The sequence below is a fragment of the Eufriesea mexicana genome, unplaced genomic scaffold (assembly GCF_001483705.2).
Source record: "Eufriesea mexicana isolate 0111107269 unplaced genomic scaffold, ASM148370v2 scaffold1653, whole genome shotgun sequence".
Lineage (NCBI taxonomy): Eukaryota > Metazoa > Arthropoda > Insecta > Hymenoptera > Apidae > Eufriesea > Eufriesea mexicana.
In genome coordinates, this window is record NW_016909884.1 from 1307102 (window position 1) to 1324483 (window position 17382).

The window sequence follows — 17382 nt, forward strand, 5'->3', positions numbered from 1 at the left end:
TTAGAGTGTAAGGGGTTGAGTAGAACCGGAACAGGTCCGGATCTCGCCTGATGGCGAACACGGGACGGACTGTGTTTGAACTGTTACATATAACAGTTACACGGTAACCAGTTCGAATCCGTGACACGAAACGGACACGGTAGCACGGTCTCGCATAAATGGAGCTTAAGTCGTATTAATATATCAAAAGGAATTCATCGGTGTCCCGACGTTTCGTCTCTAATTCCCAGCGATACGTGACTGACGCGCCTCCGCGAGATCAGATCCGAAGAGTAGTTTGCTAACTCCGCGCAAATCCCGGACTAGCGGCGAATTAAAGCTATCGCGAACCAGCAGTGCTCGGAAAATGCCCGCGGATATAATGAGGTTATCGCATCTGCGGCTCGGACACGGTTTCACCCCCGCGACTCGCCGATCTTTGTCCCCCTGGCGAGCTTAACCGTATTCCAGGGATTACCGAGTCCACGATGGTGAATACCCCCGTGGAACTGCGAGCTTTTCGAAAGCGTTTGATCGCGTGCTAGCTCGGATCTTCATCCAAACAATAACTGGACGAGGGGATGCAACAGCCTACGAGCACTTGGGAACGCGTAAGCTTCCATCTCGCGCGAAGTATAAATTCTTTCGGGGCACCCTACGTACCCCTTATAGTCTGCTCGTAAACGTTTTATAGTTTTCATTCCGAGCACGAGCCGCTGCGTAGCTCCTCCGCGATAAAGTTCCCCCCAGCTATTCGCGATAACACGAACGGCTGGCCAAGGAGCGAGCTAACTCGCGAGGAGACCTGGCTCACGATGGAACACGCGTTCTCTCGCCCCTAAACCGGAATATGCGCTTTTATCGTCCACGACACGCTCCACGTAGTTTATAATAACGCGTCTGCGACGCGGGGTCCTCGGAATACAAAGATGCGGAGGGGAACGTGGAGTCGGTTGCGAGGAAGCGTCCTCGAAGCGCGAGGATAGCGAGCGGAACGGGGAACAGTCCGAGTGTAAAGATACAAAGGAAGACACGGTGGAATCGGTCGCGAGATACTTAGGATACGAGAACGCGGAGGAAAATGGGGAGTATGTCGTGAAATTCTTAGAAACGAGTAGTACGAGAAAGATTCCTCGTGTACCTGGATACAGACGAAACTATGGATGCGATCGCGAGTGCGTCGGGATGTTACGATGTAAAAGGAGGTCTAGAATATTTTACAAAATCCGCGAAGGACGAGTGGAATCGGTAGCGATGCCTCGAGGGTACGAAGATACAGTCGGAAATGTGGGACCGGTCGCGGGATTCAAAGCGGGGTACAAAGATACAGACGAAAATACAGAATCGACCACGAGATGCTCGAAATGCAAGAATAGAGTGGAGAATGGGGAATATACTACTCCTCGGGGTGCGAGGAGGGTGGAGAGGTAAAATCGGAGCACAGAGACACGGGGAAAACATGGAAAAGCGGGCTCCTCGAGGTAAAGAGATACAGGGGGAAACGCGGAATCGATCGCGAGATTGTCGATAGAAAAATACGAAGCGTGGAATCGGTGGGAGAAAATGGGGACGCGAAATTTCCGCGCGAATTTACGCTCGCGCGCTTCGTGCACGCATCGCTCTTTCATTTAGCAGTGCGTTCACCCGCGTGACGCACTGTTCGTCATTGAAGCCATTATCTTACATAGCGTTGGAGCACGACGCGGAGAAGGAGGAGGGCCCTTAATAGAGTTCCCTTCGTAACCACTTCCTGTCCGGATCCGAGTCTGTCGCTTACTTTACGAACCGCCTGGCAACGTGCTAGCCAACCACGTTACCCTTCTCGCTTATACACTTCGTTTATATTAATTCTACGCGGCAGAAGCTTTACTGCCAGTAAACTCGGCTGAACGCGCTTAAAGACCCGCCACCCGGTGTCTCTCGTCTAATGCAGTCGTCGCGAGGGTTTACGCAGCGCCGCAAAATCTTACGAGCTTCCTTATAGGCACGCGGCTTGCTCTACAAATTGCTTTAACGCCGACCCTCTTCGCCAGAGAGGCTGAATCGAATGCCGGAAATCGTTAGACACCTCGGCGGACTCCCAGTCACAGTTTTGTACAAAGAACGTCGTAATTATCCTCGTTCCGAAGCTGTTTCCTCGACTCGAACGCTAATCCCTGTCAATTACTGTCAATTACATTTCTTTTGCTCGAGACCAACTTTCTGGTTAAGTTTTCGCGGCTATTCGCTCTAAATGACTATAAAGCAAAGCTAAGGCAGATTCTTGCATCTGCATAGGCTCGGGATCCGGTTCTGGAAGCAGCGGATGCGCGTCCAGCACCCTTGGCACGCTACCCCTGAACCGCAAGGCCTGCAACCCTGCCACGACTTCCGCTGGGGCTTGGCCTAGGTCCTGCGCCCGCCACCGGAAACGGGCCGCTGCCTCAGAACGAGAGGGACAGGGATAGCAACGGGAGCAGCAAGAGGAACAGCGACAGCGTGCTCTGTCATCGCCTGCCGTTGCTGCACCCGTTACCCACTTGCGACGTCAGCAGTCATCAAGGAACTGGCTTCCACGAGATCTTCAACGCTATCAGGTGAGAGCCATTTCGTATAATTTAAAGGACCGACCGCGGAGAGTGGTCGTTTAATTCGCAATTTTCGAAAGGGGTAAAGAGGGCACGAAGAGAGGGGTATTCATTAATTAGACCTTACGAGGATCTAGATGCTAAAGTTGGATTATCTTCAGAGGATTCGGGAGGCAGCAGCGTTACTTTGGCTGGTAAAAAGAGGCCGCTGCGTGGTTTAATATTCGCCGGAGGGAAATTAAAATAAATGCCCGGTTCCGCGATTTTCATTTACGGCTTACCCAAAACCAGCCACTGGAACAGGCGACTGTGGCGTGCTTGGACCCAGTCCTCGGGCAACTTCGCAGGCCGCGGCACGAACAGAGGCGCCGAGTTCTTATGCCAAAGTTTTCGAGATTTTGTTCTCGAACAGCCGGTAAATGAGTTATGGAAATTAAAGAGACGCTGGAGAGTGGCCATTCGGGAAATTATACGAACTTCCGTCGGAAAGTTTTCGCTAAGGGTGCGCTCCCCTTCGAGACAGACGACTGTTAGAAGAAGAATTTAAGGGTGACGAGGGGTAGATCGCGTCAACATCGTTCCTGCAAGGTCGTAGAAATTGCGAAAGTTGTCGCGACTCGTTCCCGTGGAAACGAGGGTAGAAATTTGACGAACAAATGTTCCTCGAAATGGGAAACAATGCTCGTAAGAGCAGATGATCGATCAACGTTTCTCTCCCTGTCAGTGGAACCTTATACCCTCTGGTCGAGGCGAAAGGGTTTTTCGAATAAAATTCTGTCACCTGCCCGGCGACGTGCTGGGTGTTAATTTCAGCCCTCACCTGCGCGACACCTGGAATTCGTTCATTGTTCGCGCACATTTGGCCCTGAAAAATCTCCCTTTCATCTCTGTATTTCCATTACGTGGCCCTCCACGGAATTCTTTCATCGCGTCGCGTCATAATTCGAGCATCCCAGCTGCAACGAGAAATTTCATACGAATTCCCGGTGTAACCGCGTCGAATAATCCCGCGGTCGCCGCTTTTCCCTGCGCCAAGTTATAAACCGGATACCAAAGATTTTTCAAATATCGGCCACACCGGCGGGAAACCGCTGCGTTACGGCCGGGGGAACATCCGCGATACTTTTTAATCTCGAGTCTCGACTCTCCCGTCGTAATCTCGTTTTGCGGGACGTGCTTTCAAAACTGGCAATTACGCCGGGACTTCGATTAACCGGTTCGCTCGCGAGACAAACAGAGCCCCGGATAAACCGATGCTTTGATAATGGAGTGCTCTGCCGCTGCGATTTTTATCCTCGAATAATTGAAAGATTGGCTCTGCAGAGCAAAACGGATACGTACATTCGCGTATTCGCGAATATAAACAACGAGACTGAGAAATTAACCCCTTCCTGTACTTTGACGAGGAAATTGGGTCGAACATGAATATCACGGGCCAGGCTCGTGAACAGAAAATCGGTCCAAATGTAAACATTTTTATCCTCGAATAATTGAACGATTGGCTCTGCAGAGCAAAACAGATACGTACATTCGCGTGTTCGCGAATATGATCAACGAGACTGAGAAATTAACCCCTTGCCGTATTTTGACGAGGATATTGGGTCGAACATGAATATCACGGGCCAGACTCGTGAACAGAAAATCGGCCCAAACGTAAACATCGCGAGTCAGGGAAATCGGGGAACAGTTTTGAAACTGTCATTTATTATAAAATATAATATATTTGCAATATTTTATCGCATAAAACTGACTATATCACACGTATTTACATTTCGGTTCCTATTGCAACTGTTTTCAAGTATCAATCTATTAGGCCCGGATTTGATCGAGCTAAATGGCACAGGGGAAGGGGTTACACGCTGTCTCTTCGAAATAAGTCAAAAATCGCGGTACCCCGGATTAAAATGGCGGACAGTACGATTTTGATGGTACAAGAAAGCGGAAAGCCTAGCTGAAAGAGGAAGAAACACGTTTCCGGTATTCAATTACGCACCGGGAGCTGCACCACGCACGATTTGGCGCGTGTCGTCGAGATTTCAACGCGGTCATAAAACGAAAGTAGGAAACGGGGAACGGGCCAGGTAACGTCGCGCGAGATCGTCGTAAAAAGAATGACAGGCGTCCGTGTTTTTCCTCTATTGGCCGTGCCCCGGAGTCCGGGCCATTTGTTCCGTGGCGCGCTGATGAAAAGGCGGGCAGAAAGAAAGCACTCTCCGTCCTTTATGAATCCGTTTACGATTCTCGCGAGCCTCGGCGCGATACGCGGCGCGTCGGCGAAGCGGAAGTGGACCGGCTGCGTCGCGGCCCCGACGCCCATTGTTTCTCGATTTACGAACGAACCTCACGCGTCAACCCTGAAACGCGAAAAATAACGCGCACCCTGTCTCCCCCCGCCCTTTGTTTCCACCCTTTGTCCTGTCCCGCATTTCCGCAGAGTCCGTGTGTACTAATAGTCGTGGAATTTCGTTCCGTCTTCGTGCACTTTCAGCGATGGCACTTTATTTGATCTTTAATAACCTAATCTGATCACGCTGAGACGTGGAGGAAACCTTGCATCGGTGTAGATATAGCGACAACAGTGTTCGAGAGCCATATTTATTCTTTTATCCAGAAATTCTGATTTTAATGAAGCATAACGGATTAGTACGCAGCATGGAGTTCCTTTTTGTCTCAGTAAAATGTCTGTGGAAGTGAAAGCGAGAATTAAAGTTTCAACAATTTTTTCGTTCTTTAGCGAGATCTCGCGAGGAGAAATTTGTACGACTGCGCGAAGGTACGCTTTTTATTTCGCAAGTTTTACTCGTCGAGACGTGAATGATTAAGGGAAATATTCGTAAGTACTTCGGTCTTATTTCATATTTAAGAATGATATCCGTTTTGTTACATTTTTACCTCTACTGCCATTTAAAATTTATTACCCATTCTACGATCCGCGAGGGAATACGCAAGATGAATTCGAGATTATTTTCGAGCGAATGCGGAGCTCGATATTAAAGCGTAATACATATACATAATACACATCTCACGTGAGGCAGATATTTCAAAAATTTTCCTTAATCGTCCGTAACTCGAAGAATAAAATATACCTAGAACACGTATCCACGCGCTGCCTTAATTCCCAAATTTAATTTCCGAAATATCGACACGTTTTCCTGACCCAACCTACACCCTCGACTGTTTGAATTTCGCGCCACTCCGGGCTTACAGTGGCGCGAGCGATTCGAATTCGCAAAGACCCGTATATCCATCTAGTGAACTTTGACCCGGAATTCATGGAAATTTCGTATTCGAAAGCAAAGAATCGTCACGGAGAAATAATCTCAGGAATATTTTCCTCGACCAGGCGCAATTTACTCGCGTCTGTCGTACCAAGCCTTGTTTTTAATTGAAAACATAGCCGAGGCCATTAATACGCGTGGCTATGGCTACTCGCGTTCCCGATTTTCTGTAACGCAGAGGAACCGTGATTGACGTGCTCAAAGGACGAGGATTGGCACGACGAAGCGCAACGGGACGCGTCGCGACGATACGCGTGCAGGCTTCACGGCGTGTAAACAAAAAGCGGTGTTTCGAAAGACAAAGCAATTCCAGCCGTGGACCGTAATCGTTTTAAACGGAATAGCGTTCGAAACTTGCCTGGCTCATGGCTCAAACGAAATATCGGTTGAAATTTCCATCGGTAACGACGTTGCGCGTCGCGTTTCTCTGACGCACGCCAGGAAAGTATCGAAGCATGGCGGACTTAATGTCATTTAGCATCCGGATCGCTTGAATACGCGCGAACTTTGGTCTTCTTTGAGTGCAGCTGAAAGGGAACTACGAGGAGGCTGGAAGTCCTGACGCAATTAACTTGTTTACGAGTTACAATGGCTACGCGTACCCATCGATCGTGACTCCCTCTCTTTATTCGTCTAGAGACGAATTCCTCGGCGTCGTCGTGCCTCGAGTTTTCGCGGGACTCGTGATTTCGCGAGTGTAAGAAGCGAAGAACTCCACTGGAGTTAATTTACCGAGCGTGGCGGTGTCTCCGTGGCGCGATGGCCCTTTTAACTTCCTAAGAACACCCGTGTTCCATTGTCCGCTGATTTATCCGGGCATTTCGCGTTCACGGCTGCACGATTGCGAGACCTGTCCCGTCTGGGTCGGGTGCGCGCGGCGGTCAAAAGGGAAATCAATCGCGAGCGGGAAGGTTAAAGCGCGATATCCGCAACACGTCGCGGGGACCGTGATCCATGGCCGTCCAGGTGGTCGTTTATTTTCACGGAAGGGTGCCGGTGTTTCCTCGGCAGGGGCGATACGCGGTTGAAATCGAGAGAAACGCGGCCCGATACGCGTTTGATTTAAGATATCACCTTTATTGGCCGAGTAGCTTATCCACCGCGAGCGGTCTGAATAAAATGTTTATTCTCGCCGGCGATTCGAAGCACGACCGATACGTACCGTTCGCGGGCTATATTTTTCCAGCGATGGACACGTCCGGCCCACTCGGCCGGATTTACTTCTGCTGGATACCATTAAAGGCGCGCCATTAGCCGTGCCGCACCGCGCTAATAGTCCGGGTAAATATCCTCCAGAGGATACCATTAAATCCAGATGCGATCCCGACCGATCCACGCGATCCAGCTCCTACAAATGTCCCTATCAGACGCAGGTACACGCAGTCCCTTCGCACGTGTTACTCTTCCATCCGGAACAAAAGTTTCCACGAAGACTTAGTTCGATTAAGAACTCACCAAAAAACCTATCCAAATCAACACGCACACCTATTTATTTCCATCACGCGGCTTCCATAATTACTATTATATGGGTACACTACGTTTGAATAGTCCCTATATCAAACCATCCTACACAAAAATTCAAAACTCACCCAAAAAACTGTCCAAATCAACACGCACACCTATTTATTTCCATCACGCAGCCTTCATAATTATCGTTATCTAGATATACTACGTTTAAATAGTCCCTATATCAGACCACCCAATCCAAAAATTCGAAATTCACCCCAGAAACCTATCAAAATCAACACGTACATCTATTTATTTCCATTACACAGCTTCCATAATTACTATTATCTAGATACACTACGTTTAAATAATCCCTATATCAGACCATGTAACCCCACCATTCAAAATTCGCCCAGAAATCTATCCAAATCAATACGTGCACCTATGTATTTCCATTACGCAGCTTCCATAATTACTATTATCTAGGTACACTACGTTTAAATAGTCCCTATATCAGACTATCCAACCCAGGAATTCAAAACTCATCCAAAAACCTATCCAAATTAACACGTATACCTATTTACTTGCATCACGCAGGTTCCATAATTATTATTGCCTAGGTACACTATATTTAAGTCTTTGACTTACCATTTAAGTTGCGACGGGGCGTGCCATGGTTGACAGCAAGGTCGGTCACACGTCGAGGAATCTCGTCCGAACTCGTCGAAGAATAACACGCAACTGAAACAGAAAGACATGCACAAAAATTAACCACGACTCGTAATGTTTAAGTTCGACGTCATCTACAGACTACGTCTCTCACGATACTCGTTTTTGCACTCGATTTCCTTATCACGAGTCTTACACAATATTACAGGCGAAGAAATTAAATATTTCTGATATCAAACTATTCAAAACATGGCACAGCTTCCATTATTACTATTATCTAGGTACACAATGTTTAAATAGTCTCTATATCATATCACCCGACCCAAAACATGGCACAGCTTCTATTATTACTATTATCTAGGTACACAATGTTTAAATAGTCTCTATATCATATCACCCGACCCAAAAGCCTATCCAAATCAACACGTTCGCCTATTTATTTCCATCACGAAGCTTCCATGATTACAATTATCTAGGTACACTGCGTTTAAATAGTCCCTGTATCAAACTATCCAATCCAAGAATTTACTACTCATCCAAAAAGCTATCCAAATAAACATGTTCACCTATTTACTGCCATCACGCAGCTTCCATAGTTACTATTATCTAGATACAGTATATTTTAGCCTATGACTTACCGTTTAAATTGCGACGGGGCGTGCCTGGTAGTTAGCGTCGGTCACACGTTGAAGAATCTCGTCCGAACTCGTCGAAGAACAACACGTAACTGAAACAGGAAGACGTCGACGAAAATTGACCTCGACTCTAATGTTTACGTTCGATGTTCGACTACGCCTCTCACGACACTCGGGTTTGCCTCGATTTCCTTACTACGAGCTCACACAATATTACAGGCGAAGGAATTAAATACACGCCATGCCGAACTATCCAAACCATCGCATAGCTTCCATGATTATACAATTATCTAGGTACACTACATTTAATTAGTCCCTATATTATACTCTAGGAGGATTGACTATCCTGATAATTGGAAGCTTACCTTGTATATCTCAGTGCCTGACTGTCTTTCATCTTCGCAGGGGGCACGCGTCATGGAACACTCTTGATGGTGTTCTGGTCTTTCTAGAATCGTGATCCACGACACGTACCTCTGCCAATGCTCTGGATCCTTCGAGGTCGCCATAGACCGTTTTAAAACTGTCTGGCACCATCATGGACTTTGGATTCAATTTTTTCCAGCCCTGCTGAATCTCTCAGTTTTAATGGCTCGATTCCAGCAAATTCCGCGATACGTATCGGGTTAATCAGGCACAGGTGTCCACGTAGCGGATTACGAGCACGTGTTAATGGTTGATCTGATTTATCGGGGAAACTGTTCAATTTACAAGCGACCCGTCGAATAATCAACTCGCCGGAATCGATCTCGTTAAACATAGACGAGGCCGCGTTATTTCGCTGCCTGTGGCGTGATTAAATTTACCTCAGACCTCCATTTTTGTAACAGTCTTAATTCCCTCGCCGACTTCTTTCCTTTGCCCACACCGGAACAGCCGGAACGAGATTTAATTAAAAGTCTATCTGTGTTCGATTAATAAAGGGACAACTCCGACCGGTATAATCATCGATCTTGCGTAATTGCTGGGCTTGTCAGTTTCTTTGATTAAATCCTTCCTTCTCTTTCCTCTTCGTTTCGCGCCTGTGTCTCGAGACAGTCCAGAACAGCCTCTCTAGAATTCGTCGCAGCTCCAGTCTGCTTCGCTGTTCTTCAGCGTCATTATTCGTGCAACTTAGTTCCGGCTAACCGAGATTGCGAATTAGAAGACTTGTATCGACGTTCGAATGGAACTTCTTCTCGTTACAGACTCCCAGCGCGTACTCTTGTCAGCCCTCTCGTATTATTGGTCCACTTTTCCTATGCTAATTCACCATTTCTTCCTTCCAAGAGAGCTCGCGATCCTTCCAATTATCGATGCCATTAACCCCCAAGTGGATCCTCGTTAGAATTTGAATCTAGTCCAATTGTGTCACGGCACCCTGTGGAGAAGAGGGTCTTCTCCTTTTCTTTTTGCCTGATCAATTTTACCCACCTCCTTTCAAACTTGTTATCAACCTGATATATGTCATTCGCTATTTAACGCAGGGGCGGGGACAACCACGGGGGAAATTGTCTCAAGTGTTCTCTGATTGGAAGAATTTTCTTCGAATCCCTTCTTTTCCGTTCCATTTCTCTCCCTTGCCTTTTTTAGCCGAGGAAAACCATATTGTGGTTTTTTCTCTGGTTATTACGCAGCTTTTCCGTGATGAGAGACATGTTGAAAGATTTTTTCCCTCTCTCGTGGGTGGAATTGAATAGAAAATTCCGAATTTGGATTCCGACAATTTTCCCGATTTTCCACCACCAGAGGCAATTTTGTTATAGGGAAATCTGGGAAAGCTTCTAGGAGAATTGAATTCAAGATATCTCAACGCGAGAGAAGACAAGATGTTTTTCATTCCACTTTGCCATAGAATTTCGCGGTTACCGATCTTTTATTATCCAAGTTAACTCGAAGGAATTTTAATTCCGTAAGAGAAAGAGGTAGAGAAGAACTAACCCCGACATAAGAAGTCGACGAGATGGTAGTAGAATTTTATTCGTATTTGTAAGAGAATGCCAAGAGAAGTGGGTGAAAGGAATTGTTGGGAAACCGGGAACCGATTGCGATGAAAATTATAGGAATAATTCCGGAGAAAAATGGAACATTAAAAACCCAAGAGAGGGAATCGAACCCTGATCGCCGGGGTGGTAGCTAACTATCTCAGTCCCGGGGCTACTGACAATTCTACCAAACCACTTCTCATTTCCCTATTTAAGGATTCTTATTGACTACACCAATTTTTCGATCAAACGCAGTAATAAAAAATTATTTAAAAGCACCATAATTTTTCTTATCTAAAATGCTACAATACAAGCATAAAGCTCATGCTCATTAGTGAAATCAAAAAATATAATTTTAGTATCACTGCGTTTGGTAAGGTATTCTTATATTTCCTACATCTCAAAATTTTCTTCCCAATTTTTTATCTCGTTACAATTTTTTTATTATCAAATTAAAATATTCCCAAATGTTCCCAACGATAATTTCTGATACCATTTTCGTATTCCCCGTGTCAGAAACCTCCCCCATATTTTTCCACGATTTTTTTTATTCATTTTCCCTCTCCCATCTCACGAAAATTTCCCCGTTTGAGTATCAACTTCCCTGACACACGACTATTACCTAAATTGGTACGTCAATATCGAGCAATTCGAAATTACACGAGCATTCGACTAATCGACGGCGGTTTACCCAATGCCTCAGAGAGCCGAACTGCAAGCTGAGGTCCCTGAACGTGTCCAAGTGTTTGCTCGGCGGATTAGATGCGGGCTGCTTGGGGGAGACCATCAGAAGAGCGCGCAATTTGGATGCTTTAAGGGCAGCCGGTGCATCGAGACCTGCGGACGTGATGCCGTTGGTCCTCGCGTTGACGGAGGCCCCGTGTCTTCAGCTTCTGGACCTGGCCAGCCCTAGACTGGCCCTCGACGATCATCCTTCGCGACTGCTGTGCCACGCTCTCGCCAGGAACACCACCCTCAAGCTGCTCAGCCTGGAGGGCTGGACCTTCAGAATAGAGGTAAGTCCGCGTGTAACCCGATCGACGATTTCTCTGCAAAGAGACCGAGCAGGCGATAATTCGTCGGGAACAGAAGGCGCTGATTTGTATTCCTCGGGCGACCGACACGGTGGGAAGCCATAAAAGTCCAGGAGAGGAAAAATAAAGGGTGGGGCGTCGAGTAGGAATCGTTCGAGCGGTCGGGCTTCCCCTTTCCCAGTGGCTTGCAATTCCGAAAGTGCTGGCTCGTAATATCCCGGTACTGTTCCGCAGCTGGCCGGAGCTATGCAGCGCAAAGTTGCATAACCGTCCCGACCGCGTCCGACGAGGGAGCAGAATTCCAACTAGCCGTCTCGATAACAATGTCTGAAAAGTTCGCATAAGCTTGGCTGACGCGTGGCGCCGCTGAAGCCTTCTTCAGTTTCGAATACCAGCACGCGAGCATGTCGCGGGGCGTTCCTTCATTCCGCCGATTACCGCTTTGATCACGACTTAACAGCGGAAGCTGCTCACTATCGGCTATTAGGCCACCGAGGAAACCGATGAAAAATGTATCGCGTACTTAGAACTCGCGATAGGTAATTTCAATGATATATACTGGGAAATTAACGTTCGCTTCGTTGTGAGCTGAGAATTTTATGCTAAACACTGCCAACATTTTCATCGACGTCTCGAGTTTCACGGAGAAGACTCGATCAGAGACTCTCCCTCTGTTCTTTATTTTTCCGCATACCCTCGGTACGCGTTGGCTGGTTTAGAGGGAGCGAATTAAACGAAAAAGAAGGAAGATCAGGAGCGTGATCGATACGAAACGCTTCTCTGGTTACGTCTTCAAGGTTTCGACCGAGTTTCGAACACAGCGGGATCCATAAAAGGAACCGATGGGGTGTCTTGGGTCTACTAGCAGTAGCTTGGTGGCTCGTAAAAAGAATCACTCGAAAAGTCTGCGGTTTCCAGCCGTGGGACCCGAGTCACTGGGATTTGCGCATATCCCTGTGCTCTCTTCTCCACCGGAATTCGGAATTTTTAACGACGTCGCAGGGCGGATCGGTCTCTTGGAAATTCCATCGGCTTTTCCAGCTCGTGCCAGTTCCCGTGCATGCTCGTGGTCGGACGCGGCCTCGAAAATCGACGCGTCGCACGAACAGGAAATTCGTCCGTTTTCATGCGCGAATTTTCGCCGATCTCCGCCCCCTGCTGGCGTCAAACGATTTCCCCGGCAAACCAGCGGAAACGCCAACGAGATTGCACGTTCCACGAGCGATTACACGCTCGGCTCTCCCTAAACGCGCCGCCTAATCAGATTTATGACGTCGAGATTTCGAAACGACCTGCTGGGGCGACAGGTGTCCCTGATGCGCATTATTTTCACCGCGAGCTTTGATTAACGTCCCACGCCACTGGGCCAATTCTATGTCGATTACCTCCATTTCGTTGCCTCTTCTTCCCCGATTTTCCGACGACGCGGGAAGAACCGTCATCCATCGAACACGTGACAAGTATCTTTGACAGCGGTTACCCTGCGTCGCATAGACGAATGTTAATGCGCATTATTTTCACCGCGAGTTTTAAATTATTGTCCTACGCCACTGGACCAATTCTACGTCGATTACCGCCATTTTGTTGCCTCTTCTTCCCCAATTTTTCGACGACGCGAGAAGAACCGTCGTCTATCGAACAGGTGACAACAGGTGTCTTTGACAGCGGTTACCCTGCGTCGCGTAGACGAATGTTAATGCGCATTATTGTCACCGTGAGCTTTGAATTATTGTCCCACGCCACTAGGCCAATTCTTCGTCGATTACCGCCATTTTGTTGCCCCTTCTTCCCCGAGTTTCCGACATTCCGACGACGTGGGAAGAACTGTCATCCATCGAACACGTGGCAAGTATCTTTGACAGCGGTTACCCTGCGTCGCATAGACGAATGTTAATGCGCATTATTTTCACCGCGAGTTTTAAATTATTGTCCTACGCCACTGGACCAATTCTACGTCGATTACCGCCATTTTGTTGCCTCTTCTTCCCCAATTTTTCGACGACGCGAGAAGAACCGTCGTCTATCGAACAGGTGACAACAGGTGTCTTTGACAGCGGTTACCCTGCGTCGCGTAGACGAATGTTAATGGGCATTATTGTCACTGTGAGCTTTGAATTATTGTCCCACGCCACTGGGCCAATTCTTCGTCGATTACCGCCATTTTGTTGCCTCTTCTTCCCCGATTTTCCGACATTCCGACGACGTGGGAAGAACTTTCATCCATTGAACACGTGGCAAGTATCTTTGACAGCGGTCACCCTGCGTCGCGTAGACGAATGTTAATGGGCATTATTGTCACCGTGAGCTTTGAATTATTGTCCCACGCCACTGGGCCAATTCTTCGTCGATTACCGCCATTTTGTTGCCTCTTCTTCCCCGATTTTTCGACGACGCGAGAAGAACCGTCGTCTATCGAACAGGTGACAACAGGTGTCTTTGACAGCGGTTAGCCTGCGTCGCGCAGAGAAACGTTAATCGCGTGCTTAGAAAGGAGCCAATAACGAGTCCCATTCGAATGAAACTTCCTCTTCCGTCGCGACGCCATTCCTCGCTTCCTAAAACCCTGCAACGAGCTCTCCTCGCGCATATATCTCGCAGTGCATAACATAAATACGTCTCCGGGTTTTTTCCATTGAACCTCTTCGCGCTATCCTTCCTAGGCCATTGTTGGCGACGAGCCATTGTCTCTGTGGTGAAGTACGAGTGCCGGCGAGTACGAGGAACGGAGAAAGACAGCCGAAAAGCGGGGGAAGGAGGGGGCCGCGGGATAATCCTACCAGGTGCGCCGTTGGATTATCCCGAAAGTGGGTAATTAATTATCGGCGATGCTGGCCAGGTCGCTGCGAGTGGGAGGACGAGGAGATAAAGGACGAGCGACTGGAGGCATTGTTTAGAGCGTTCGCTAATTGCCGGGCTGTGGAGCCGACGTGCAAGTTCGATCTTCGACGGTGGAACTCCGCCATCCACGCGAGAGATCGTTTCCGTTTTGTCGTGGTTTTGTCCCATGGTCTCGTGTCGATTCACGGTGGGTTCTCTGCGTTAACCCGGGGTCCTAACTCTCTTAACTATAGCGAGGGTACAGCGAGGTGGGAATGGCTTACGTCGTCGATGGCTGCGACGCGTTTCGCTAATTAGCGAGCAGTTACCAAGGTACTCCTCGCGCGTGGAACGTCTTCATGAATAATACAGGATGACCCATTTTATCGCGTTCGCCTTAAACTTGATCTCGCGGTCTCCCTTGATAGAGACGTTTAAGGGGGCTTCTTGTATGTAGCGTCAGAAAGAACTTTTCATTTTCTTTAAATACATTTTCGAAAATACTTCCTGGAAATATTAGATTCGAAATCTTAGAAATAACGTTATGGCTGTAATAGTAATAATAAGTATGGCTAATAATAGTTATGGCTGTTTCAATTAGATGGGAGACCACGTGAAACTTCAAACGCGTATTTCTCAAAAAATTTTTGAGGGATTGGCATGAAATTTTGCACACGTATTCGGTATATCTGTGGCTATGACTGCTACTAAAATTATTCGAAAATTCGCATTCCTTCTATTTCTTTAACACTCGTGTATCTTAAAACAAGGGGAAAAATGGATGAAATAAATTCAGAGAGCCGCCATTTTTTTACTTACAGATATTTTTGGTTTCATTTAATGTCTTTCATAGCGGTACTCGTACCTAAAAGGAATCCATTTGAGTTTTCTATTTCTGATAACAGGAAGAGCTTGTATTACGAACACCATGAATAATGGATTTTTAAGAGGTCCTTCAGACGACGGCACGTAATGTCGACAATTTTCCATCTTTTTTTATCGAAAAATGCAATACGCGTAGTCGAAGACTATAGAAATAAACCCTGTTAATTTCAAAACGCAGGGTGTTAATAATCCTTTGCAATAATTTTTCAAAAATATCGAAAAGTATCGAGCAAGCTATGTACTGTACCTCTCTTAACACTAGATTTACGGAACCCGTCAATTTGACGGAAAGGTTGCTCTAATTATAACAGATTTAGTTAATTTAGGTTAAGACTGTTAATATAATATATAATTGTTTTTAAATTAAACTAATCGTCAAAAAGAAAGGCACGTGGTTTCCCTCACCTGTCAATTTGACAGGTGTCCTTAAAAATAGGTATACAGATAGCGTCCGTAAACCTAGTGTCAAGTGAGGCTGACTTCAGAGTCGTTGATAATGAGACATGTCTTCGATCGAATCGGAAGTCGATCTGGAGCCGGTGGTCTGCCTGAATACCTGACTGCTCCACTGATTTGCGCGACATCGGCGTTTGCTCTCTAATTAGAAACGCGTCGTTTCCAGGGTCGTGTCGAAAAGGAAATTCGCGAGTCGCCTGCAGACGGTGGATGAAACGAACGGGAAGAATTATACCCCGTAAAAGTTCTCTTTGTAGGAATTATTCGATCGACGTCTGCCAGGGACCGCTCCTTTTCCACCGACTGAGCATTAAAGTCTGTTTCTACTGCCGATTCGCGAGTCAACCACCGTGAGCTCCTTTGTTCCCCTCGACTCCTCGTATAAAATGCCATCCGCCATTCTATTTGTCGCGCACGCATCAGAGGCCGGGGTAATAAAACGAAGGGAGGGAACGGAAGAAGCGAAAAGCCAGTCGTATCTTCGACTCGGTCGGATCGAATCGAACGAGCAAATAGGGAGAGGAAAAAGTAAGAAATTTCGAACGACGACATGACCGGTCGTTAAACCGGAAGCACGTACACACCTACACGCGTGTACCCGCATGGACCTCGTAAAAGAGGTGCATTCGAGAAAGTCTATCGCGCAATTACCATAAAATTCCGGATTATTCCGCGGTCTTAGCGTTAGCTCTTTCCCCATTCGCCGCGATTTCGCCTTCGTTTCCGCCATTATCCCGCGACAAAGAAGCCGCGAATCTAGACCGAAGTTGGATGAGCAGGAAGGAAACGAGAGTAAGTATTTTCGTTCGATAAGACGGATCACGGTTCCCTTTCGTTCGGAGCCGTCCGTCTCGAGATTTATGCCCGTACTCGCTCCGCCATTATTCCAAATGTGTCGCAGTGACGTCGCGACGACGCGGCCGATTTATCCGCGTCCAGCGGGCGTCGAAGATCCGCTAATGGCCGCGTGGGACGAACGAAACAAGACGAACCGATGCAACTCTCCGGGAACTCGAAGACACCGACGAGATCAATTAACGTAATTGATCTTCCCGGGAATCTTCTTCCCTTTGCCTCGCCCTCGCAGAAACTGAGACACGTACGAACGCCCACCCCCGTTGCTGAGCATCTGATTTATTTAAAAGCAAGACGCGCGCGAGATAAAATCGACGATATCAGAGAGACTCGATGGATGCGAATATATATTTACTATATATGTAGAGTCACACTGTCTACACAACGCTGGAAAATACTTTGACAAGATTTTACCTGATTAAGGATTGACTTACAGCTAGACTGACACTGACTCAGTGCTTTATTCTACGACTATGTAGAATTCTAATTGATTCAACTATGACTGACTGTCTCACTATCCGACTGCTCGACTCACTACTTGACTGCTGACTGAATGCTTCACATTGACTCCCCCCGGCTGATTAAGCTTCCATTTTGTTGCAACCACGTAAAATGGCCGATGCGGCGCGAGGTACCGTAATGCACGGGTTTTAGTCAATAGGCACCAGAGTTAATCTTAATTCCGCGATATATCCTGTATTGTAGTATTGTGAGTAGGAGAGGACTCTAGCAAAAGGAACAGTATTAACACTATGCATTCGGTGGCACCAGGTTGGTGTCATGCGAAAACTATCGGG

At 47.2% G+C, this 17382-nt stretch overlaps 1 protein-coding gene across 1 annotated transcript in view; it reads left to right on the forward strand.

Annotated features, from left to right (window-relative positions):
• Positions 1-17382, forward strand: part of LOC108548798 (uncharacterized) — a 114081-nt gene that overhangs the window by 87914 nt on the left and 8785 nt on the right. Inside the window, exons 8-10 of the mRNA XM_017901919.1 lie at positions 2257-2304; positions 2369-2555; positions 11242-11554. Coding sequence (XP_017757408.1) covers positions 2257-2304; positions 2369-2555; positions 11242-11554 — 548 coding nt within the window. The remainder of the gene's footprint in view (positions 1-2256; positions 2305-2368; positions 2556-11241; positions 11555-17382) is intronic.